Source organism: Poecilia reticulata, chromosome 3, assembly GCF_904066995.2.
Source record: "Poecilia reticulata chromosome 3, P_reticulata-male-v2, whole genome shotgun sequence".
Classification (NCBI taxonomy): domain Eukaryota; kingdom Metazoa; phylum Chordata; class Actinopteri; order Cyprinodontiformes; family Poeciliidae; genus Poecilia; species Poecilia reticulata.
The window spans coordinates 35,054,701-35,081,727 of record NC_088832.1 but is presented as its reverse complement, the minus strand read 5'-3'; the positions used below and the strand labels follow the sequence as shown (position 1 = coordinate 35,081,727).

Below are 27,027 nucleotides of genomic sequence, written 5' to 3'. Positions count from 1 at the left end.
ATTTACATTTAAATAAAAAACATTGATTGAAACACCACTAATTGAACAAACAATGTTTGGTTGCTAAGAGAAGGACTTCCCTTCAGATCCGTGTTAAAAATTCCCAACCAGCTCTACAGCTTCACATCCGACCAGAGCGCATTTCCACACAACAGCTGAATGAAATAAAACCTGATTTAATCAGTTCCTGCAGGACAAACATCCCTCATGCTGACGTCCAGGGACTCCTGGCCAAATCAGCGCCGGGATTGTCCTGGTGCGAGGATAAACTTTCGTTCCCACGGCAACACACCGATAATCCAGCACGGGGATTATAAAGGAAAGTCATTAAAGAGGATGAAAAGATCGGGGGATTTGAAATGTATCCGGAGTGAGATTGAGGAAGAGAGACTCGGCAGGGACAAAATGGAACGATCCGGACTCACCTATATCAGAGTCTTTGTGGTTCTTGATGAGTTCGGCGAGCTCAAAGTTTCCTGCGATGATGGCCACCTGCAGAGGGAAACAGGAAGCCATGAGGAGTTCCATCAGATGGAACATTTTCAGTCCCTTCAGGTTTATTGAAAAACAAACGTCAAGCTTAAATTTTCTGATTTAAAACTCCATTTATTTCATCTCCACATCCACAGACTACGCACTAAAACATGGATATTTCTGTCTAACTCTCTACCTGCCTTTTGGAATGAGTCATGCTATGGGCCTGATCACCATAGCAACCAGTGCCCAAGCTTTCCGAGTCTTCCTGTTTCTTATAATAACCCATCATCTGTTAAGTTCTAACTAAAACAGGGATGTTTGGTTTTCAGGAGTTTACAGAAAATAACATTTAATCTGCTACAGTCGTTTAATTAAACTATTCTGGCTCATAATCCCATCCATCACTCTATCAACCTTCCCTCCATCTATAGAGGTCAAGGGTCAGGAAAAGGGCAGCTAACATCTCTGCAGACCCCCCACACCCTGGATCCATACTGTTTAGGTTTTTCTTCCCTCAGTTTGTTTCTCCATTCCCAGATCCAAAACATTCATGAACATGGAGAATAAAACTGATTGATTCTTTATTTTTTTTTTGTTTTTAAAGTCAAAGTTATGAATTTTGAAAACAGCTCTGTGGTTCATTTCAGACGTTTTGCCTTCAGCTCCACTGCAGGACATGACATGGATGCAGAATCAGCAAAATAAATCCTCAAAGGCACAAAAGTCACTAGAGTCAGAGTGCAGCGCCCCCTCATGGTGGCTCTTTCGCTTCTTTTTCTCCCACTTTTTCTTTTATTGCCCATCTGAAAAAAAAGCCTGGTATGTTAGGTGCAATTATTTTCTAAGTATGGTAAAAAAATAATAAAATAATAACAATAACAACCAGTTTATTCCTTATTAGTCTTTCCTGCACAGTCTGGGTGTTTTTGCATCAGGGATATAGCAGTGCTTGTCCACCAGGAGGCAGTAGAGAGGCACCAAACATTTGGACTCAGAGGTTCTGGGCTGACATGCTCAGCAGAACCAGGAGGCTGAAAGAACTTCAGGCTCAGGCAAAGATCGACTCAAAACAGACCGGTCCTTTTTAATCTGTGCTGCACACACACACACACACACACACACACACACACACACACACACACACACACACACACACACACACACACACACACACACACACACACACCTCATGGGAAACCCAGAAGCATTACATAAGAAAGCCTGCTCTGATTCGTGGAGAGTCGGACAGCAGGTGCCATGAACGGGTCCGTCTCTGCAGGATTAACAACCTGAACGTCGGTTCTGAGGAAACGGAGAAACAAACGAGGTTTTCCCTCAACGTGACGCTTCCTGAACGTTTATCCAGCTGAAAAACAAAAGGCCTCCTCCAAAATAAAAAGCATGTTAATAAATGCATATTTTTAGCTTATTCCGGGAGGAAAATCTGTTTCTTCAGAAGCGGGTGGGGGAGGGGCGGATGCTGGATCTCCCACTCATTCGGAGGATCTCCCAGAGCTCATGCCACCGAGCGTGACGAATCAGTGACTGCTGCTCTGCGAAGAGAAGGCCTCGAATCCACGGGATCCCAGCAGCTTCAGCTCACATGGACGGTTTCCTGCAGCATGTCACACGCCGACTTCACCCCGTGAACATTCACAGCTACTGTAACTTCACCTGAATCCACCGGATCTGGATCAAAGGCTTCAGATTCAGCTCAATGATTCATTTGATCCCTGGAATATTTTCAGCCGTTAAACTGAAACAGATCCAGTCACATTCATCCGGAACCAGGAACTGAGCGGATATTCTCCAGAGACCAGCTACAATCACATCATATTCATATACAGAATCTGTCATTAATTTAATGAACAGCTATTAAACAATAAAAGCAGCAAAACAGCCATTTTACTCAGCTGCACAAACGCATCACTTCCTGCTCCAGATCCAACTTCCTCGCTCACCTTCTCATTTCATCAAGTCTGTTTTCTGAAAATGGTGATTAACTGTAAAAATAAAGCTGAAGTAATAAAAAAGGAAATCCTGACTGGTTTATTTTGATGTTTTAGAATCCAACTGCTTCGGTTTTAAATCTGGCCGCCTGCGAAAAACAAACCATTTTAAAAACAATTATTATTTCCACCTGAGCACCAGGAGCATCCAAACGTTTATTGCTTCACAGCTTTTGACCCGTCATTCATTTGCAAAAATATTAAAAATGGAAATAACAACTCCATGAAAGAATTAAATGATTACCTAGAGGAAATGAAAGCATGGTTGCATCTTGATTGTTTTTGCTACTTTTTCTATTTATAGAAAATAAAAGGTGTTTTTTGGTCTTTTCCTGTGGACCTCATTCCCTCCAGCCCCGTTCAGTCGCTTTAATCCAAATCCAGTCCATTTGGTGAAGTCCGAATGCTAATTGAACCGTAGATCGCCTGAAAAGCAGGAAGTGGACTACGGTGCAGGGCATTCTGGGTAAAAACAACCAAAGCTAACGTGCTAGCCAAGCGAAGGAGAAATCCTCCAACCGCTAAAATCCTTCTCCTAAAATCTGACGCCTCCATCTTGTTTCCATCTGGTGAAGAAGGAAGTTGCTCTCAGTGTCTTCAGAGGTTTTTGTGTCGTTTCCTTCAGTGGTTCTTGGTGCAGCGCCCCCACAGGCCAGGAGGGGAACAGGTTGGTTTGACTCAGAGCAGCTGGAGGAGGAGGAGCAGATGGTGAAGGGACAGAAATCTCTCTGTCACTAATCTGTTAATATTTAAATCTGAAGGTAGAAATGTAAGCTCAGCTAAGGTTACTGTGAAGCACTGAAACAGAGTTTTGTCTTTGAAACCACCACTGAATACCCCAACACAACTAAACCAGAGCAGCAGGGGGCGCTCTCAAGTCTCTTTTTAGCAGAGAGTGATGAGGAAGCTGCTAACCAATGAGCTGCAGGAAACACAATTTATCTCTCATTATCATCCTGCCGCCCACAATCAACACCACTACTGCCATGGCCGCCCCCACATCCATTCTCTTCCTGGTCTCCGCTGGTTGTCAGGGAGACAAATGGTTGTGAATAACAGGAAGGGGGTAAAGATGTGGAGGAGCTTTCAGAAACACTTTCAGCCAAGTGGAACACCGGAGAGGTTCTTCAGAGGAACGAAGGAAACTACAGGTCAATACAGACTGGGATTATACTGGAAAACTCATCCAAACATGATGGATCAACTCAACATGCATCTAAAGTTTTCTAAAGAAACAAAAGATTATCAGCTGATCCATCGACTCCATCATCGAGTCAAATAAACCGGACTATAAAGAATCAACAAACAGCATCACCAGGAAATGTTAATATTTCGTTTCTACTGCTGCAGACTAATAAGACCATTACTGCAGTAAGTCTAAAGACCCAAATATTTCCACCTAATCTTAGACAAAATTTCAGATTTGACCATAAAACGTAATTTTTTTTTACAGTTGAGCTTCCTGCCGCTTCATTTAATGTTTAATTTGCTAAAAAGGGGAAGGAAAGCTGTAAATCTGAAGAAATATTTGCATATTTAATGCTCCGGGAGGAAAAGAAACATCGTTTTTATCTGAAGTGTCATGGGAACGTGGAGCGCCGCTGTCTCCGTGGTGACAGCGACTTCCTGCACAGCCGGAGGGAGCCGGTTGGGTTGGCAACAGAAACATGTCAACCAGGAGCGCCTGAAGGCAGCACCGGCTCACGCTCTCCAGGATGCCGAGCCGAGTTGGCAGCAGGTCTCTGGGGAGTCGGAGCGAGTTTATCTGAAGAAGACGACGACGACAGAACTCAGTCCGTCCATCCAGAACCGCCGCAGGTCCAGATGAGTCCAGGTGAACAGCTCAGTTCCTCATGCCACAGATCAGTTAGCGGTTCTGATCCAGCTCTTCTGCCACCTCTCTGGCTCACCTCCCATAAACGGTAAATAAATCGATTTATAAACTGGTTTCCAGTCAAACTGACCAATCAAAGCTCCAGAGTCACATTCACCCATAACGACACATTGATAAGCTGATTGATCAGCAATTAGCTTATCAATGAGGCACATCCACATCCATCCTGGTAAAAACCAGCCTGTTGTTCATACGGAGGGTCTGAACTCAAAACTCACTTCAGGAGGATTTCTGTCTGCTGCAGGTAAGCCACTGACTGTGTCAACTACTCACAGAACCCCACCTCAGTAACGTCCTAACTGTCCCTTTAAGGCTTAGATTGGGAGAGACAGAGTGGGAACAGAAAAGGGAGAAACGTGGAGAATGGAGGAACGATTTGATGAAAATGGAGACATTTGGTCTTTAAAGGTTGAAGAGATCAGGAAGATCCACAGATCAGACTGGAGAGATGAGAAACACAACATGAAGAGCCGGTTGGTCGAAATCTATCAAAGTTTCACATCAAGAAAACAAGGAACTCAGAGAGAACAGCTGAAATTTTGTTTGGCTCTGTTTTCTGTTGCCTTAAACAATACATCTTTTAAAGAGCGCAGAGAAAACACACACACACACACACACACACACACACACACACGCACACACACACACACACACACACACACACACACACACACTTTTCCACAGATGCTGAAGCATGATAGTATCAGATGGCCGCCACACGCCCACAGGCCGTGCAGCAGAAGCGCCTCATTCAGCCGTGGCAGCAGAGCTTTGCAGGAATCGGCTCCAGTTGTTGGTTTGGCTCCTAATGATGGAGACATCAAACCGATTCCAGCTGAGAAACATGCAGGGCGTTCGCTCCATATGACATACAGACATGAGCTGAACTCCAGGCTTCGTAACGTCCAGCTGCATCAGATCTGGGCTAAAAGCCCCACCACCTTCAGCATCTGGCAGTTTTGGTTGGAAATGATGCATCTTCCATTGTTCTTAGAAAATCCAATCAAACTCTACACTAATAACAAGATGCCCCATGGACATTATGGATATTATGAATATTATGGGCATTTAAGCCTCAACAGCTTCATGTTTTCATTTAAAATGCTTTGGATGAGGCATTTTAAATTATAGTGTTGGACCAACAGTCCAACACTATAATTATAATTACCTTAAAAGGGACTATTATGCTTTCTTTTAAAGAGGTTAGGAAAGGTTTACAGGCTATAAAAACATGTTAATTATATATATTTTAAACAAAATCATTCTTAGATAATGAGATTTTAGTCTGCTCAGTTCTGCCTGTTTTCAGAACGAGCGCCGTCCCTTTAATGGGACCAAGATATTTTTTGGGAATTAATAGGATCTACAGCAGAAATTACTTTAAAGGAAAACGTGCATCTAATTTATTTAAAATAAACTCCAACAAAAGCAACTTCCATTAAAGTATGGGTCATTATAGAACATATAAAGGACTGAAACAATCAACCATGTTGGTCAAAAATAATGCTTTGTATTAATGTCTAAGCTTGAAAAAAAATCCTAACAGAACATGTTTAAGTCTTTCATTAAATCGGAAAATATCAAGAATTAAAGTCAATTGGATTTAACCAATTAAATCACACACATGTATGTGTGTGTGATTACACTCACACACACACACATGTGAAAATGGCTGCACACAGATGCACAGTTACACAGCAGCACAGGTTTTTGAAATGGCTCGTTTTCCAGACACCAAGATCCGAATGGAGAAACAAAAATGTGCAAATTGTGAATTTTGGTATGAATGTTGGGTCCTACAGCCTTTAAAGGGCTGCACAGCACATGAAGTCACTTCCTTTCACAATGTCTCAAACTTATTTCAGTCTTATGACTGAAATATAAAGTTTTTAATAACTAGACAATTTCAAACTGCTGCAAGTCTGCGCCTTGGCTTTAAGTAAACTTGATTTATTTTAAATCTATTTGTAACTGTGAAGTTAGTTTGATTTTTCCTTAAAAAGCTCATTTGTTTCAACCACATCTAGAGAGCCGTTTCTGAACAAAGGAAAACACGTTTTCTCATTTTAAAGCTGCTTTTCTTCAACCGTTTAACGTATTTTCACCATGATAGGTAGTTAATTTGTGTGTTTGAGCTTCTTTCTGTTGTTTTGCTGAGGTATGGCAGTGTGGGTGGGAATGTGTGTTCGAGCTCTCTGTCTAGATGTATTCCTGTTTAGAGTTATGTAATGTTTCTGCTCTGATATTCAGGATTTTTCAAAATGCAAATAAAACTGAGATGAAGCATCTGAAGAGGACGACCTTTTAATGCATTCAAATTTATTGGTGCAGCGGCTTGAACCCAATTTATTCCACCGTGTTGTGGTTTCTAATTCCAATTATATTTAATTACTTCTGACCTGTTTCATTGATGTCACCTGCTCTCTTGTCTGCTGTTTTATTCCTACAAAATATTTAGTTCAGTTTTTTCTGCATAGTAAACTCATGAGGTCAACAGATTAAACATCCTTTAGAAATGTAAAAGCTACGAGAACTGAACCAAATCAACTATGACGATGAAACTGGAACAACATCAGCAATTCCCATCAATCTGAGAGATTTTAAGACCATCTGAACTCCATCATTCTGTTGAAGGAAAACAAGATGGCGGACAGCAGGACGTCTGGCAGCACAAACTCCTCCAGCACGGTGGTGGAGGGATGATGATGTGGGCTGGTTTTCACGCATTCAGCGGGTTTTGACCTCCACATGGAAAAGTGGCTCCATGAGATGAAATTTGGTCCTAACTGGGTCATCAACAGGACAATGATGCCACCGGAATGGCCTAGTCAAATTCCATACCTCAAACTAGACGAAAACCTGCCTGAACAGGGAAGCTGGAAAGAATCTGGGATCTTCAGTAATTTTCTACATGAGGTCAAAGTTCAAAGCTTGATCATGTTTATCATATCCTAAATTTGAACCATAAAACTTTAGAAGCCACTTTAAAACAGTCTGAAAATGTAAAATAAATTAAACCTTTTACTATGGATGTCAAGGAAACCACATGAAAACGTTTCCGAAAGTTTAAAAAAAAATTAATTTACAGGAATAATAATGAATAAATAGAGCTGGACATGAGCCTGGCCGTATCGTCCTCTGAGCTGCAGGACAGTCTCAGCTTTTAAAGGTCCTGAAGCTCAGATTCCTCTGGTCTTTACCTGCTTCAGCTTCCTGCTCTTCCATCTGTAAAACAGGCATAAACTTGTTGGATTCGGCTCTGGGCTCCATGTGTAGGAGGAGAGTGCAACAACGATAAAGATAGTAAGTGCAAGAGAGCGATTTTTTTCCTCCACTCAACAACAAGTGAGAGTCCAACGTGTTTAGTGGCTGCTTGATGTTCAGCCTGCTGTCAGGAAAATAACGGCTGTTTGTTTCTCTTCTGCAACAGATTTCTACTTGGCCGCCCAGTTAAGCTGAACGTCCTCACTTCTGAGGGACAGCAGCTGCTGGGGCTGACTGTCAGCAATCTCTGGCTTTTGTAGGGAGGGAAATCATCTCGCTATCAAAGAGAATTGCTTTGCTTTAAAAAGCAGAGCAGTGATAAAAGAAGGTGTGTTGCGTAATACCTAACAACAACTGCTTTGATTTACTAATAGATCCAGTTATGTGAAAAATATGAGAGAAATTCCAGCTACTAAACTCTGAGTCCACGGAGTAAGTTCAGTGGCGATGGTGTTGTGCACGGCTAGTTGAAATGTTAAAGCACCAATCAAAAATATTAGTTCTGCTAATGCTAAAGCGCTACACCAACATGGTATTAAGCAGAAGCTAATGCTAAAGCGCTACACCAACATGGTATTAAGCAGAAGCTAATGCTAAAGTGCTACACCAACATGGTATTAAGCAAAAGCTAATGCTAAAGCGCTACACCAACATGGTATTAAGCAGAAGCTAATGCTAAAGCGCTACACCAACATGGTATTTAGCAGAAGCTAATGCTAAAGCGCTACACCAACATGGTATTTAGCAGAAGCTAATGCTAAAGCGCCACACCAACATGGTATTAAGCAGAAGCTAATGCTAAAGCACAACACCAACATGGTATTAAGCAGAAGCTAATGCTAAAGCGCTACACCAACATGGTATTTAGCAGAAGCTAATGCTAAAGCGCTACACCAACATGGTATTAAGCAGAAGCTAATGCTAAAGCACAACACCAACATGGTATTAAGCAGAAGCTAATGCTAAAGCGCTACACCAACATGGTATTTAGCAGAAGCTAATGCTAAAGCACTACACCAACATGGTATTAAGCAGAAGCTAATGCTAAAGCGCTACACCAACATGGTATTTAGCAGAAGCTAATGCTAAAGCGCTACACCAACATGGTATTTAGCAGAAGCTAATGCTAAAGCGCTACACCAACATGGTATTAAGCAGAAGCTAATGCTAAAGCACAACACCAACATGGTATTAAGCAGAAGCTAATGCTAAAGCGCTACACCAACATGGTATTTAGCAGAAGCTAATGCTAAAGCGCTACACCAACATGGTATTAAGCAGAAGCTAATGCTAAAGCACAACACCAACATGGTATTAAGCAGAAGCTAATGCTAAAGCGCTACACCAACATGGTATTTAGCAGAAGCTAATGCTAAAGCGCTACACCAACATGGTATTTAGCAGAAGCTAATGCTAAAGCGCTACACCAACATGGTATTTAGCAGAAGCTAATGCTAAAGCGCTACACCAACATGGTATTTAGCAGAAGCTAATGCTAAAGTGCTACACCAACATGGTATTTAGCAGAAGCTAATGCTAAAGCACAACACCAACATTGTACTAAGCAGAAGCTAATGCTAAAGCACTACACCAACATGGTATTAAGCAGAAGCTAATGCTAAAGCACAACACCAACATGGTATTTAGCAGAAGCTAATGCTAAAGCACTACACCAACATGGTATTTAGCAGAAGCTAATGCTAAAGCACTACACCAACATGGTATTTAGCAGAAGCTAATGCTAAAGCACTACACCAACATGGTATTTAGCAGAAGCTAATGCTAAAGCACTAAATATAACCATGCTAATACCAACCACGTCACAATGATTTTATGAGCAAATTTGTCATTGCACACCTTCCTGAACAGTTTGCGCTTCAAGAAATGATTACAGAAATCATCTGGAACAATGGGGACACTAGATGCTCTAAACATCTTCATTATCACCACAAACACTCGCACTAGCCAAAAAATTAGCTGCTTTGTCAGTTTATTAGCAGAAGTTTGTCCAACACCATCTACAGATATAAATATGCTTGGATTATAGATTCAGATTTCTAAGGCTAAAACTGATCTGAGTCTATATTAAGTTTCAGAGATCCAGAAGGAAATCCAAATCAAATCACAAAAGCTGACCCACATCTGGGCTCACTCTGTGTTTCTTGACTCAGCAAAGCCAAGAAACACATTTAAAAGCTGTGAGAAGACAGACAGGACTGAACCCATAACCAAACAAAACACCTGCTGTTGGATCCCGGACGAGCCCCCAAATTGTTACATTCTGAGATGATAAGCAGACAAGCCTGGCATCCTGACATCATGGACATATTTGCACTAGAGAAGCAATTTATCTGCTTTAACACATCAGTATCGGTTCGATAAGTAAAACTGGGCTGATATGAAGAACTGATGTTTATTTCCATCTTTCTGCTGTTTGTGTTTCTGGGCTGGGAGTAGACGGGGTCATGTGACTGACAGTGAGGCAGAGCAGGTATCAGCAGCGTCGTTGTCTTTTCCCACTGTTGTAAGTGTATGGAGACATACATATATATGCATACGTATATAGCATACGTGTATATAGTACACATAGTTCTAGTAAATATTGGATACTGGCGATAACAGCATGTTAATAGCCCAGTACATCCCTGATTTTCACCAAACTATACAGCCAGTTTTAAGCTGTTTATGCTTCCTGTAAAGTGTCAAACTTCACAGTATCATGAAAACTTTTTTTTTTTTTTTGTTCAGTGCAGTTTGTTCACAGAAATCAAGCTCCAGGGAAACGGCTAAATTTAAGCCTCAGCTGTAGTCAGACTCTGACTAACAGTGATGTGATTTCAGTTCATCCTGCCCTCCCTCTCTGTGAAACGCTCAGCTAATGAAACGCTCCACTGGAGTGGATGTGGAGGACCTCGAGGACCCCGTGGGACTGCCTTTCGTAAATGCCTGCCTGGATAAGGCTCTTTTGTAACTTAGGCGTAGGTTATGAGTCAAACATATCAGTTGGAACTTAGTGCTTTGCAGGATTTTCCCCTCATAAAACATGCACAGCAGTGCAGGTTCGCTCTCCATAAGCAGAAATCCTCAGTTCGGACCACAGATGTCAGATTAGACTCTTACAGGATGATGGCATGAAGTAAAATCACTCTGATTTTAACGTATTCACACAAACTAAACCAAAATGTAAAACATCAAATCTTTAATTTTAAGCAGAAATAAACTTTTCTTTCTGTTCCTGCTGAAGCTTAATACAGATTTAGCTCAGCTTAATTAACTGGAAATAACACTTTCAAACATGTGAAAACTGTAGGAAACACTTTCAGCCAGCTGACCACATCAGCCCCTTCAGGTTTTCATGATTCTGCGATTGGGAAAATTCACACAACTGTTTCATAAAAATGATTAAAACATTGACTGCCAACTCCCACCTGCAGGTGGCAGTATCTCTTACTCTTACTACACTGCTGCCTCAGTTCTACTGGATATGGAGTAACACAAATCAAACTAATTTCTTTATGTCCAGTCTGTCTGCTTATTTTTGCATCTTTTTTCTTCTACATATAGATTTTGAAATGGAAATGAGGAAAACATATTGCAAAATTCCTTACAAATATTTCCAACGTAGCTCCACAAAATCAGTGATTTCTAATTGCAAAATTTCTGGAGGGACTAAAAAATGTTCACTTCCTCGCCAACATGATCACTACCACCATGAAGGGATGAGTAATGCTGTCCACTTCATCTGTCTGTGGTCATAATGTTATGCCTGACATGTTGCAGGGCCTGAAACTCTGATTTGGTTGCAGTCACCTCCCACTTTCTGAAAACTCAAATTTTAAAATATCAGCCTCAGTGCTTCTATTTTGGTTTTCTAACTTTTGAAATAAATGTCGGATTTCATCCGATGTTTGTGACAGTGTGACACCGGCACAGCGGACAACCAGGCACCGAAAAGCTTAGCAACGTTTTCTGCATTTGTCCTAAACGTTTGTTTGCAGCTAAAAGAACATTTAATGTTTGCAGAAATAATTAAGAGTGACTCATGAACGTGAAAACATCGTTGTGCAACCCTGAGCATCACAAACATTCATGCACACACATTAAACTTTGGCGTGTTCATGTTTCATATTAGCGCACGGCGCGTTAGCTCTAAATCAAACATTTTCACGCTATTTCAATAAATTCGAGCGTATCAGAGTCGTCCTTTCTGCGCCCGACTGAAACGAATCCCAAAAAGACGGTCGGCATTTCACGCTCGCTCGCTCCTCTCCTCCAGGACTTTAATTACAACATTTCCATTATTGGCCAGGAAAGCGTTTGCATCCTTGGTTGAAACTGACCTTGGCTGTTTCCCCACTGTTGCCATGGCAACAAATGAGATGAGGAGAATGTGCTGCTACTAAAAATGTTTTCCCCACACGCTAAAAGCTGCGATAAATCACCAAGAATTGGCTAAAAATAGCAGCAATTACTTTTTTAAAATTTATTTATTTATTTCTATTTCACCCGTACCTGAAATGGAGTCTGGCTGTTGTAGTTCTTCACTTCCTTGTCAGCTCCACGGACCAGCAGCACTCTGGCACAGTTATCCTGAGAGGGAGAAAAGAAAAGAAAACATGAAGTATAACGAACCAGAAACCATCCTAAAGATCCGATTCCTGTAAGTTCTCCTACTTTGTTCTGGAAGAACGGCGATTTTCTTCCAGTGACAAGAGTTTCCCCGAGAAGCCGGAGGAGCGGGAACGGGAAAGAGAGTTCAAACGTCTAAACATGTCATTACTAAAGGGAGAGGCAGCAGGAGCATGGCCGACCTGCACCAGGAGGAGTGGAGCTTCTTCTGCTTCAAGTGAATCTGTTGCTCCACTCCGACAGGAAGAGGGAGAAGAGAGAGAAGAAGAGCGCTGGAGCGAGCTGAGGGGTTTGAATCTGCTGCACAACTCGCCCACAATGTGCTGCACCACGCATGCACCGCGCACACATACATGAATATAAATACTTTTTTTAGAGCCACAATGAGCTGTGGAGAGTTGGCAGGAGAATCACAAACTGAAGCACAGCCATGATCTGAGCAGAGCAGTCAGCTCCTTCCATACGTTCTGCCATGAGACGCTTCCCTCCTCATTTAAAACCAGATCCTCCGGGTTATTTTTACCCGTTCACCTGGACGGCAGCCAGTCCTCCGACACGCCGTCCTTTCTCCTCTGAAACGCTCCGAAATGAGAATCACTCCGGACAAACGGGAGCAAAGCTGTTTGTAAAATTAATTAAAAGAGGAGCAGAAACAAAGATGGAGGGATCTGAGTGAGAAAGGTCAGAGCAGAAAGGTTCTCCGTTCTCCCTGGAAACTTCGATGCCATGGAAACTCGTCCTGGGTTGATGGGCGTCACCAACAAGTTCCAGGTAAAAATACAAAAACTACAGTTCAGTTAGGAGCCTCAAACAGAAAGGGAAGGTCCTTCACAAAGATGCCCAGCTGGATTTAGGTCTGGACTTTGACTAGGCCATTCTAACCCATGAAGCTGCTTTGCTCTGGCTGTAAGTTCAGGATGGTTGACCTGCTAAAAGGTGAAGCTCCACCCCATTCTCAGGTCTTCTGCAGCCTTTCATCAATCTAGGCAGGGGTCAAAGGTCGTCTACACTCCATTTGGATGACATTTAGGACGTTAGGTTTCTTGTTTTTCTGTCCCAGCAAATCCAGTCAGGGTCAGCGTGTGCAACGTTCAGAGAAATGATAAAAAAAAACTAAAGTTCAGAAACCACAGGCCTCAGTGAGCAGGTCAAAGGTCATGAGAGGACGATTTGAAAAAGACCAAACAAAACAAGATGATGGGTGAAAAACTGAAACTTTATGCAAAGTTGTTCACAAGTTGACTCGTGTAACAAAGTCCTTCAGTCAGATGAGACGATAAATCAGCAGCGACTCGTCATTTCAGCCGGTCAGCACGGCGCCGATGATGGACCGGGGGAAACTCACTGGTTTTAGTTCTTAAATGTCAGAAATCATTGTTTATGTTTCTCATTTAAAAAGATGAGAGCAAAAAAAGTGAGATGGGAAAATCTGTTTTTCATTTAGTTGCCCAATATCTGTTCACATACAGATTTTCTATTAACAAGCCAAAACATCACCTTTACTTTGTTAAACGTTCATGTTTGAGGTTTATTAACATTCTGGATTAACTGAGAGACAGATGGCGATTAATAAAAATAATCACAGAGCGGATCAGCGCGGAGCAGATTTACCTAAAAACAACAAAACTCTCCTCAGTCCAGCTTTACGTTTTTATCAAGTTGCATGGAATGAATCTCAGTTTTGGGGGGTTTTCTCACACAGATATGACAATAATTCATCATTTTCAGTCATGACTGTTAAAATTACAGTTAATCCTCTATGACTGATCAGCAGGAGAACTGAGCCAGTATTATATTTTGTCTCTACTGGTTTTCAACAGATATTTTAAGTTTCTGAGATTTGAAAGCATCAGAATGAATCTCTTCTTTAAAAGCCAAACTGAGAGCGGCGAGTTAAACGCTCTGATGAGCTGCAGCACAAACGATGCTGACCTGCAGCCAGAGGCTTCAAACACCAGCTTCAGGTCAAGTGGCGTTTGGAGTGGGATGCAGGGATTCCTTCACAGTGATGTGACCAGTTCCTCACATCAGAGGAAGAGAGCCGCTCTGATAAATGCCGACACTTATCCTAAATAAATGTCTTGGATTTTTCATCTGGAAAGATTCACAGACACAAACTGTCTGGGAAAAGACAGAAAAAAAAGAGTTTCTGATCAGGTCTTCAGAGAAATGCTGACTCTGTTTCCAGAACCAGAAATTCAGGATTGAAAGTCTGTTTGTTGGCAAATAATCTGATACATGAGCAGCTTTAAACAGTTTCTTTATTTCCCTTTAATATCCTTTAATCTAGCCTTATAAGAGCAAACCTGTCGGCTCAGACGAGTGATTGTTCATCATATCCCATCAAATTTCTTTCCAAGATATAAAAGCATCAATTACTTGTAGAGGTTAGATTTTAAAAGATGACAACACATCTTGATTTGCTTTTATTCCTGAATAATTAAAGGCTGATGGATTCTTTTCTTTCTGTCATCTCAGCTGCTTCACACTCAACTTTTACTTCCTGGAAACTCATAGAGCAAAACCAGCTAAATGGATGAGATGAACAGGAGCTTATAATGTGTGGGTGGTTATTATTGGAGTTATACTTTTATATGGATATGATGAAAAGATTAGCATGAGATACAAAGCAGAGCGCTCTTTACATTGAACTTCACTTGTTCACAGCAATTAGAGGAAGAACGACTTTCCTCCTGGGATCGGCTGAACTGCACCGCCTCAAACATCTGAGCATCATCAATACTAGATGGGACGGTAAATAATTCGTCTCCTGGGAAGAAGAAACGGAGCGGAGCGGAAAGAAAGGAAGCTGAGCTAAATGAGTTAAAGCTCTCAATTCATTTCTGTTCTGGTAGAAATCACGGCTCAGGTTTGTCTGAACTGAACAATGAGGAACATGGAGGAAACGCAGGTCGTCTCCATCAGGGGAGTACAGTTCCTGCAAAGGAGTCTGTTCTGTGCCGGCTAGCCGCCAGCTAACCGCGAGCTAGCCCGCGAGCTAGGCCGCGAGCTAGCCCGCGAGCTAGGCCCCGAGCTAGCCGCGAGCTAGCCCGCGAGCTAGGCCGCGAGCTAGGCCGCGAGCTAGCCGCTACATGAGACGCTTAAAAGTTAAAATTATCTGCAACAGTTCGTGTTATTTATCCTGTCATAAGAGGGAAAAATTGAGGTTCATTTTCTGAAGACATATTTTTTTAAACCTTGTTATTCATTCATTTCTAAATGCCAGCTTCAAAATAAATATCTTATTAGCAAGACAAATATTAAATTTAAAACTAAGCAAAATATTTATAATCAAACTAAATATTTACAGACTGAATAATTACTCCTGAGCTAAATATTTAGCTAACATGCAAATTCACTTGCCGATAAGTGGAAGTGGTCTATCAAAATAAAAGCTCGGTATTGTGGCCCACCATTTAAATTTATATAAAATATAAATTATTGCTCATGTCACTTCCTTATCATTGATTCCTAGATCAAAATGTAATATTTTGTTTAGTATCTAAATATCTGTCTTCAGATAACGACCTGAAACAGAATCAAGATTTTATAAAGTGGAACATCGTAACAAAAAAGCAAATTTGATGCTTTTCTGTTAAAATATTCAGTTTATTGAGTTTAAATGTGTGAACAGGGGCATCAGTTTCAGCTGTGATAAAAAAGAACAGTTTATATCCGCAAACACAACAGGGTGAATAAAACAGATGAATGTATGAATGATGTCATGAAGGCAGAACCGAACCCAGAACAAGTTTCTGTTAATGATGAACAACAGGGGTCATAGGTCGGCTCAGTGGTCCATCCAAAGGCCAGACGGAGAACCGTCACGTTTAACATTTCTCTACTGGGAATAATTCACTTTGCTTTGAAGGATTACATGGTGAAATAACGAGCAGTCAGCGTCTTACCACCATCAGTGGTACTTATGGTTTTTAAATTAAGAATATGGATCAGAAATCTGAATTTGATACAAAGTTTTGGACGAAATGTGAAGCAATAGCGAACGAAAAAAAAAAAAGTATTCTCAAACTGAAATATGAATTTATATTCAGAAATCGTGTCAAAGTAAAACTAAAGAATCAATCTGGATTTGTTCATGTTTTTCATATTTATTTAATTTTCCCACCATTTCCTGCTGGAATCTGTATGATTTGGTGAATTCTGTTATTGGAGCTGAAATGTTTCTAGTCACCAGGGAAACAGAAGCTCGTTTGATTTAAAGAGCAGAAAAAGGAGTTTTATCTCCGAAACACTTGTGTCACATGAGAAAATGTCTTTTCTTTAATGATTAATAAAGCTGATCAGGCTGGAAAGTTTGTCAGACATTGATAATGAAAGTTTAGTTTTTACTAAAAACACTGAATATTAACATTCTGCATCAAATCCAGAATTTTACCTTCATGTCACTGAAAACTTTTCTTTCCAGCAGAAACGTTTACGATTGGTGGCGACAGGAAACCTGCGTGTTTGACGGCTCACCTGGTTGTTTTTTTGTTTTTTTTCTGCTCACCTGGTTGTTTTTTTATTTATTTATTTTCCTGCTCACCTGGTTGTAGAGGGCGCAGATGTGCAGGGCGGTGTTCCCCGAGGCGTTCTGGGCGCCCATCAGCGCTCCGTAGAACAGCAGATGCTCCAGATGCTGCACATGGCCGTGGCGGCAGGCCTGCAAACACACACACACACACACACACACACACACACACACACACACACACACACACACACACACACACACACACACACACACACACACACACACACACACACACACACAGCGGTGAGAGGATCCCTGCAGTGTGACGCCTTCACCACTAGATGTCAGTGTGGTGCAGAGGAGGAGAAGTGAAGCAGGATCAGCTGGTGGCCTCAGTTTGAACCCGGGAGCAGAAATACGGAGTAAAAGTCGTTAAACACCTGAAATAAAAACCTAACAGAGTCTCAGAGAGAAACTCATCTGTCCAGACGTTCATTAAATACATTTATCTTTAAAGAAAATCATGAATCTGTAAACTGTCTGACCTTTGAACTTGTTAGGTCCGTGTTTGCCCCTTGCCAAAAAAATCTTTATCAAATTCATAATTGAACCTGAAATTAATTCTTCTCTATTGAGCCTCATGAATATTTCTGCATTTGAGAAAAACATTTCAAACTGAAAGTCAAATGTTGATTTCAACTAGTAAACTTAAAAAGTAAAGTAAAACTTTTCCCATCTGACTGTAATTTAATTTGGTTACGTTTTCATATATTCACATATATTATTTATTTCTGTATATTTGGGCTGAACATTCTGCCACTTTCATTTGGCATTCATAAAATGTGGGAAATTTGAAAATTAAAGTTTCAGATTCCATAAAAACGGTAAAATAACAAAACAACTGACAGATATTAATGATCTCAGCTTCACATTGACATAAATGTTGGATGTAAGGAAAATATCTCACAGATATCAGCAGGATCAGAGAAAAAAGAGGTAAAACAAGCAGCCTGCATCCAGCCTGAATGTTTTATACTTTTAAAAAGAGTCAGAGAGAAACAGGACGTCCTGGGTAACCAGTTAAAACTCTGGTATGATTTTAGTGTTTTGTTTCCATCAGGTCCCTCTGCGTCTGATGTTTACACTTCTAAAGCTAAATATCACTTTATAACCTTTTTATAAAACAAAAGTGCTTCAGCTGCAAATCACAGAGGAGATGAAAAGCAAGCTGACGCATCGTGCAGACATTAAAAATGGATGCTGCTTATGTTGCAGGAAAAGTCATTAAGCCTGCAAACATAAGCAACATAAAAACAGCTGAGTTGCTGGTTGTTGTTGAGCTGATGCTCGGTCGTCATGGTGATTATGTCAGAGGTCTGAATCCGTCTGAATTATACATCATGTTTTCATCATCAAGCTTACGAACAATTAAAAACAAAACAGACATGAATGAAACGTAAAAATGTGAAAATCCTGTGTGACGTTGCAAGAGAAATGAACTTTTCCTCTCCTCAGCAGAAAGTTTTTTTCTGAGTGGACAAACTTTTCAGTTGAAGTTTGAGGAGAAACATTTCGGCTGGATGTGAAGGTGAAGTGAGCGGCGCGGCGTGGCGCGGCGCGGCGCGGCGCGGCGCTGCGCGGCACGGCGACCGCGAAACGGCAGCAGCTTCTGCTTATCAGCTCTGAAACGGGACGGATGAGGAAGGCTGAGATTTTACAGCCTGACAGGGAGGGAGATAAGCAATCTGATGAATCCGAAGGCCAGAACACACACAGTGTGTGTGTGTGTGTGTGTGTGTAATACTTTGTGGGGACCATCTTCCTGACACATACTAAGTTGTGGGGACCCACTGCTCCTTGTGGGACCGAAGCCTGGTCCCCACAAGGGGAAACGCTGTTTTTGGGTCAGGGGTCAGAGTTAGGAATAAACTGTGAATTGAGTTTTGGTTGGTTAGGGTTAGGATAAGGTTAAAGGTCAGGTTTAGGCTGTAGAAATGAATGGAAGTCAATGGAAAGTCCCCACAAAGATAGTCACGCAAACATGTGTGTGTGCATGCGTGTGTGTGTAGGTGTGTGTGTGTGCATGTGTAGGTGTGTGCGTGCGCGTGTGTGTGGGTGTGTAGGTGTGTGTGTGTGTGTGTATGCGTGTGCGTGCGTGCGTGCGTGCGTGTGTAGGTGTATGTGTGTGTGTGTAGGTGTGTGTGCGTGTGTGTGTGTGTGTGTAGGTGTGCGTGTGTAGGTGTGTGCGTGCGCGTGTGTGTGGGTGTGTGGGTGTGTGTGTGTGTAGGTGTGTGTGTGTGTAGGTGTGTGTGTGTGTGCATCCATGCACGTGTGTGTACGTGTGTGTGTGTGTAGGTGTGTGTGTGTAGGTGTGTGTGCGTGCGTGTGTGTGTAGGTGTGTGTGCGTGTGTGTGCGTGCATGCGTGTGTAGGTGTGTGTGTGTGTGTGTGTACCTGGTGGACCTCGTGCCAGCCGTTCTCGTCCTGGCAGCAGACGGAGGCCTGCTGGCTGAGCAGCAGCTCGCAGCAGCCGGGGTCTCCGCCCGTCACCACGCTGTGGTACAGCGGCGTCAGGCCGCGGCTGTCCTTATAGTCTGGAGACGCTCCCAGCTCCAGCAGCGTCTGGATCCACAAACACACAACGTTCACATGTTTTATCACATCACTCACCTGGAAACACATCAACTGGGTTTTACATGTCTGTTCTAGAACCTGTTCACCCAGAAAATGTTTCTTAGAGACATTAACTCCACAAACATCCCAGTTTTTCTCTCCACCTGCATCACAGCGAATATTGAACCAAACTTGATCTGAACCAAATGTTAACATTTAATTCACCATCCTGGTTTATGACATTTCTAATAAAAGTTTAAAGTCAGAAAAATCTGAAATGCTTCTGTTTGTTTCATGAAACTAAAAACTCCTTAGAAAGAAATGACTAAAACAACCAGCTTCCAAAATAAGAGTGAAAATAATTTCATGTAATTTGAGCCGTTTGCAAAGTTACACTCAAAAATCAAAAGCTATAATTTGGTTATTTAGGTCATAAGAGGAAAAAATGGGGTTTCATTTTTTCAGTCTTATTTTCACCATCACCATGTGTCATTTAAAATATATATTTATATTCTACTCTAAATATTTTGTAAAATAATTAAAGTTAAGTTGATAACCAAGTTATCAATATGTTAAATATTTACATGATTAAAAATTCATCCAAATATTAAAAAAACTAAATTGTTTGCTGTACGTAAATATGTAAATGTAAATTTTTAACATTTAAATTATTTATCTACATGTTTTTAAAAACTAAATATGACAAACTGTGTTTAATTTGGAGCTAAATATTTCGTTTGGAGCAGCCGGTTTCCTGCATGTCTGTTCATAAAATCCACTGTGACGTTTTAAAACGATTCCTTTGTTTTCAGGGAAAAGAAGGAAAGTTTCTCATCTCACTGATCTGTTAGGAGAAAAATGTCCTGAGCTGATTTAACGTCTGAATGATGGTTTTCAACCTGTAGAGGAGGAAGAGGGAGTTTCCTCACCATGAGGATCAGCTGGTTCTTGGCGCGCGCGGCTTTGTGGAGGGACGTCAGGCCGTCCTTGGCCCTGAAGTCCAGATGAGCTCCTCCGTTCTTCAGAACCTTGATCATCTCCACGCCGCTGTCCAGCTGGGCCGCCGCCGTCAGCGGGCTCTCTGGAGGAGAAACACCATTCAGGAGGCAAATCCACTTCCTGCAGCTTTCAGCACCCAGACAGTAAAACGTTAGTTTTCTTAAGCTCAGCGTGGGAGACGAGTTCACAGCGGCTCCAAAGCTCCTGGGAGGAAGAGAGACATCTGAACCACAGGAGGAAACTGCATTCAGCACCAAACAGGCAAAACAAGACGCACAGCGAGCCTGGTGGTCCGAGGAAACGAGGAGCTCCGGCTGAGGAAGCAGAGGATCACAGGACTGGATGAGCGAGAAAAACCAAAAACTCCAGTAGAATGAAGACGTTCCAGAGTTTCCTCTCTGTTCCTCTGACGTATTCAAAGGTTTCATTTTAAATCTCTTCCAGCTTTTTGGGATTAGGAGGAAACTAAATCTAAAACCAGATTTTACGTTTAAATAATAATTTCCTCTGATAATGACGAAGACACCACAGAGTAATGAAAAACCAAAACCAAACAACAAACCAAAGCAACTAAACATGGAAAACAAAAATAAAACAGAACATGACTGGATTATTCAACCAGTTGATCAGTGAACCAGTTGGTCAGTGAACCAGTTGGTCAGTGAACTGGTTGATCAGTAAACCGGCTGATCAGTAAACCGGTTGGTCAGTGAACCGGTTGGTCAGTGAACCGGTTGGTCAGTGAACCGGTTGATCAGTGAACTGGTTGGTCAGTGAACCGGTTGGTCAGTGAACCGGTTGATCAGTGAACTGGTTGGTCAGTGAACCGGTTGATCAGTGAACTGGTTGGTCAGTGAACTGGTTGGTCAGTGAACCGGTTGGTCAGTGAACCGGTTGGTCAGTGAACTGGTTGGTCAGTGAACTGGTTGGTCAGTGAACTGGTCAGTCAGTGAACTGGTTGATCAGCGAACTGTTTGACACATCCAGTGTGGTTCAGGCAGCATAAATCACATGGAGACTTTTGGACCACAGCAGGTACGGGAAGCCAGAAGTGCCACAATTCAATAACTTTAAAAGTCCCAAAACTTAAAGCATCAGATTATCTTAAATAAATTATTATTTTTTACTATTTAAATATTCAGTAATTATTTTGTTTTGCATTTTTCCACTGGGTTACTTTGCGTTTCCATATTACTGCAGCCAATCAGCTGGGCTTACTCTGCTGCTGTGATTGGTCTGCAGCTGAGTGTTAACCAATCAGATGTTCGATTTCAGCAGGAGATATGAAGTTATTTCATTATGTAGTTTAGCACAGAGAGCCAGAAATAACAGTAATAAAAAGATATTTATATGTGTCAATCAAATTTAACTCAGATTCTCCCATTTAATTACGTAACATAAAACTGGATGGTAATTCATTACAGATATTATATGATAGGGTTGTACTAATTTACATATTTTATAGTGATATTTGGTGCAGAACAGAATAGAATTTAATTTCATTTAAAATAAATATCCGTTGTTCTGAGTTTCTGTGCAACAGCAGCAAATACTCACGCAAAGACAGAATATAAAGTATTTATAAAAAACAGAATAAAGAGTAAAATATTGTACAGTAAGGGCATAATTTCAAGGTAAAAGCTTCCAGATTTTCTGTGGGTTTCTCCAGATAACTGGAACCGAACGTCCTTCAAACTTCACTTTTCTTCCCTTCAGGTTTTTGATCTGATAAAAAGCAGGTCAGCTGGTTCTCTATTAATTATGAGGCGTAACAGGAAAACAGCAAAGAGGTGATTAAAGCAGCGCTGATGATGCTAAACAAGGTCATCAAAACAAGACACCAGTAGACAACAAACGTGTCCCAGTTCAACATAATTAGCTTATTGCGGCACCAGCAGCCAGCTTTTCCCAGAAATGATCAAATTAAAATATTGTCCAGGAAAAAGCAGCTTTATAAGGTCCGGCTCCCAGGAATCTAATGTGTGAAATGTTTGAAAAACGTCTTTGAAATAAAAGCTAAAGATTGAACTCTGGTCCTGAGCTGAAATCAGTCGGGAGACGGAAATACTTTCAGCTCATAAATAAAAACAGAAGCAAAGATATGAAACCACAAAGAGGCTGAGAGTTTGTGTCTGCAGGGGGAAGCAGAGTCGACTCCGGCTTTCCTGGAGGAAACACCTGGATCAGGGTTCAAAACTATAACGCTCTCAGAAATAACTTCAAACTGAATTTAAAAATGAGAAAAATCCTGAAAATTATCCAATGGAAATCTGATTCTGCTCTTTAATTCAACAGAATTATTTAAAAAACAATAATTAACAAAACAGGCCTGGACAAAAATGATGGTTTATCTAGAAAAGATTAAAATAATGTGAGCAAATGGATGTTAACCTCAGGTGACCAGAGGTTCAGGTGTCTTAAGGTACTGAAGGAGACGAGGAAGAAAACGGCCAACCTGCAGGTTAAAGGTAAAGACGGTCAGATGGTCAGATGGCCAGTCTGTCAGACGGTCAGATGGTCAGATGGCCAGTCTGTCAGACGGTCAGATGGTCAGATGGCCAGTCTGTCAGACGGTCAGACTGTCAGATGGTCAGACAGATGGTCAGACAGATGGTCAGACAGACGGTCAGATGGTCAGACGGTCAGACTATCAGACGGTCAGATGGTCAGACAGACGGTCAGATGGTCAGACGGTCAGACTGTCAGACGGTCAGATGGTCAGACAGATGGTCAGACAGACGGTCAGATGGTCAGAAGGTCAGACAGACGGTCAGATGGTCAGACAGACGGTCAGATGGTCAGACTGTCAGATGATCAGACTGTCAGATGATCAGATGGTCAGACAGACGGTCAGACTGTCAGACGGTCAGATGATCAGATGGTCAAGACGGTCAGATGGTCAGACGGTCAGACGGTCAGACTGTCAGATGGTCAGACTGTCAGACGGTCAGATGATCAGATGGTCAAGACGGTCAGACGGTCAGACGGTCAGACTGTCAGATGGTCAGACTGTCAGACGGTCAGACGGTCAGATGGTCAGACGGTCAGACTGTCAGACGGTCAGACGGTCAGACGGTCAGACGGTCAGACTGTCAGATGGTCAGACTGTCAGATGGTCAGACAGACGGTCAGATGGTCAGATGGTCAGACTGTCAGATGGTCAGACAGACGGTCAGACGGTCAGATGGTCAGACAGACGGTCAGATGGTCAGACTGTCAGACAGATGGTCAGACTGTCAGATGGTCAGACAGACGGTCAGATGGTCAGACTGTCAGACAGATGGTCAGACTGTCAGATGGTCAGACAGACGGTCAGATGGTCAGACTGTCAGATGGTCAGACAGACGGTCAGATGGTCAGACTGTCAGATGGTCAGACTGTCAGATGGTCAGACAGACGGTCAGACGGTCAGATGGTCAGACTGTCAGACAGACGGTCAGATGGTCAGACTGTCAGATGGTCAGACTGTCAGATGGTCAGACGGTCAGACTGTCAGACAGACGGTCAGATGGTCAGACTGTCAGATGGTCAGACTGTCAGATGGTCAGACAGACGGTCTGATGGTCAGTCGGTCAGACTGTGAGCTCTGACCTGTTGAACATCTGGACAATGAGGGTTCGATGATCCTCACAGTTTTTAAATGAGGCGTCTGTGAAGCTGATGCTCTCTGTGTTATTTAACGGCTCTTCATGTTACTCATATTTATTATAACTTCTGCCAGGTTAAAGTTATTACAGTGGTCATTATTGGTTTTCATTAACCCCGAGGTGCCCAGGTGTTTGCAGGGGAACCAGTGGATTTTACTCCAGCTGGTTGAGGAGGTTTGGTTTGGTTTCCAGAGATCTGCTCCTCATCCTCCTGTTCACCTTCGTCTGTCCACTCAACGCTGCTTCTGTCAAGTCCAACCGCAGCTCAGACACTCCTGACACGTTCATGAAATAATCAGAAATAAACATCGTTATGAGCCTGGAGCTGCGGTGAAGTCAACAGCTCTTAAGGCAACAAACGATGGCAGCGAGTTTCTGGCTGCCTGAGGCCAACAAGACGAAGGTGGAAACGTTTGAACACGCCTGGAGCTGATCCGCTGTCCGCCGCTGATCCGCTGCCCGCCGCTGATCCGCCGCTGATCCGCTGTCCGCCGCTGATCCGCTGTCTGCCGCTCAGGAAACCGATCCGGACAAAACCTCAACTCACAGTTAAAACAGCCAGAACCGCCTCCAGATGTTCTGTCCGGGCCTGAAGCTCCTCCACATCCTGAATGGATTTTACTCGACGTTCCTCTCCAGGCTGCGGTTACCACTGTTCATCTTTCCCTTCCACACTTTTTCCTTCCACTCAACTTCCTTTGGAAAAGCTTTGGTGCAACTTCATGAGTTTTCAATATTTCATTTTTTCACAATATTAAAATTTTCTGAGACATTGACTTTTGGGTTTTCATAAAGACAGAATCATCAAAATAACATGAGAACCAGGTTCCAATATTTCACTTCAGATGTGATAAATCTGTATGATCTGAGCTTCACTGCCTGAAATGAACAATTCTGCTGTTTTAATTTAGAATATGTTACGTATAAAAAGTGAAGGTATAATAAACTTTTGCTTCTACAGTTTTTGCCATCGACAGGAATTTAAATATTGTTCATTTCTGTACTAATTTTGTCTTTTTTATCGTTTTGTTTTTGTGTTTTTCCTTTGCCATTTGAATGGAAGGTTAAAAATGACCAGAATAAATAAATGAATCTAATTTAAACTAATAACACTGACCTGCACAGCGAGTTAACGGACTTAAACAGACGGTGTGTTTAGGGTCCGTCCGGATCTCTGAGTTTCTCCTCTGGAAGCAGGAACCACCTGCTCAGTCTGACATCAGCACTCGGCTCATTACCCAGCAGCCCCCTGGGCCGCCGTGTGGGGAAACTGATGCTGCTGCTACACAACTCCTTCATTCACACCTGGGAAATGCTTCACTGCAGCCAGCAGGGCGGCGCTGCGCCTCACCGGATCCACGTGAGGTTCAAGTTCCTGCAGCTGATGTTTCGTTACGATCGGCACACAAACTGGGCGACAGCGAATCCATCAACGAGAACCAAAGGTCCGTCAGATGAACTCCTGTTCCTGTAACCTGCTTTGGTCGGTGCCTTCATGGGATCGCTGTGTTTACATCCACAGAACCGAACCGAACCGAACCAGGAGGAAACCAGACCAGCCTCAAACTAACCTCACATGAGACGAATCGGTGATTTCTCCAGAACATTAGTTTGGTTTCAGACTCTGTCCGTCTGAGTGTCACAACTTTAGAGCTGTTGACTTTCACAAAGCTGAACTCGTTTCCAGAATCAGTCAGAAGTTCTGATTGTCATCATGGATCCAGTTTGTGATCATTATAAAGCAATCATAAAACTAATAAAAAGCCGGTTCTGGTCCAGATACTTCCTGCCTCAATCCGACCACCAGCTGCCTTACCGAACCCTGGACTGTTTCACCTGAGACAGAAATCTGACGTCACGATGGAAAATGCTAAACTTCTCATTTATGTACAGATTCTGAAATGGGAGGTCAGTTTACAGTTCAGTAGAACCACTAACAGTCGAGTCTCGAACATTTCAGCTCATCGTCTGACTAACATCAGGCAGGTGAAGCTGTGGAAACAGACAGCAGCTGCTCTGATACTGCAAATGGGATTGAGAAACTAAATGTGCTTAAATGAAACATGACATTTTTGATCAAACGTTTCTATGGTGAGGAGGTTTTTCTGGGTTTCCCTCCAGAACCAGAACCATTTATTAACCTCTGATTTCCAGAAGTTTTTCCAGAATGTTTCTTTCTGCTTGGGTCCAGCCTGCAGCCTCACCTCCAGTTTCACCGTCGTGGTAGTTTGGGTCGAGGCCTCGCTCCAACAGCTTCCCCACTTTGTCCACCTGGTTCTGCTGAATCGAGTCCATGAACTTCCTCAGGTTGGCCTGCACACACAGAGGACAAGCGGGTCATCAAACCAGAACGCTGAGACAAAAGGATCCATCCTGGGACTTTCGCAGAGACTGAAATACAATTAGAGATACGGGGGAAGGTCAGAAAAGGTCAAACATAAAAGTATAAAATGGAATCGAGTTGAATGTGCAGATAAGGGACAGACAGGAGGACGGACATCAGGACGGGACAGAGCGGATCCTTTCTGCTCGGCTCGGTTCTGTCTGCTTTCTTTTCAGGCCGTTAGATAAAAATAGATAAGAGAGCAGCTCCCAGAAGGACGGGAGAGAAGGAGCCGGAAGAACGAGGGAGCAGAAAAAGAGCAGCAACAAGCAGCTACAGTCACTCCGACTTTCACTGATTACAAACTGAATCCACCACAAAAACATCTAATTAAAAAGCTCCTTTGTTTTCCACGGAGGTTTTATCATCATGATTTCTTGAGTAATTTGATTTTGTTGTGTCTGAAATTAAAATGTTACGAGTTCTGCTGTGCTGTCCATCAGCAGGAGCAACAGGAAACCTCTTCCCAGTAACTCATAAATGTTTCATTTATTCAGTAAAAACTGGGTGAATAACTTCCACTTTCAGTTTATCGATGGTTCTGAGACACATAATCTGTGAAAAGATTGATCTCCACCTCCCTAGTCAGAGCCAGGAGGCGGGGCTGAGCGCTGTCAATCACTCCTGCGAACGCGTTGC

At 42.4% G+C, this 27,027-nt stretch overlaps 1 protein-coding gene across 6 annotated transcripts in view; it reads right to left on the bottom strand.

The window, feature by feature from the left end:
- LOC103463007 (SH3 and multiple ankyrin repeat domains protein 2) overlaps positions 1-27,027 on the bottom strand; it is a 189,521-nt gene that overhangs the window by 87,446 nt on the left and 75,048 nt on the right. For all 6 annotated transcript variants that reach the window (XM_081605588.1, XM_081605589.1, XM_081605585.1 and 3 more), the window contains 6 exons: positions 26,210-26,318; positions 20,289-20,440; positions 19,201-19,368; positions 16,820-16,936; positions 12,157-12,234; positions 426-492 (listed from right to left, as the gene is read on the bottom strand). In XM_081605588.1, the coding sequence (XP_081461714.1) occupies positions 426-492; positions 12,157-12,234; positions 16,820-16,936; positions 19,201-19,368; positions 20,289-20,440; positions 26,210-26,318 (691 nt within the window). The remainder of the gene's footprint in view (positions 1-425; positions 493-12,156; positions 12,235-16,819; positions 16,937-19,200; positions 19,369-20,288; positions 20,441-26,209; positions 26,319-27,027) is intronic.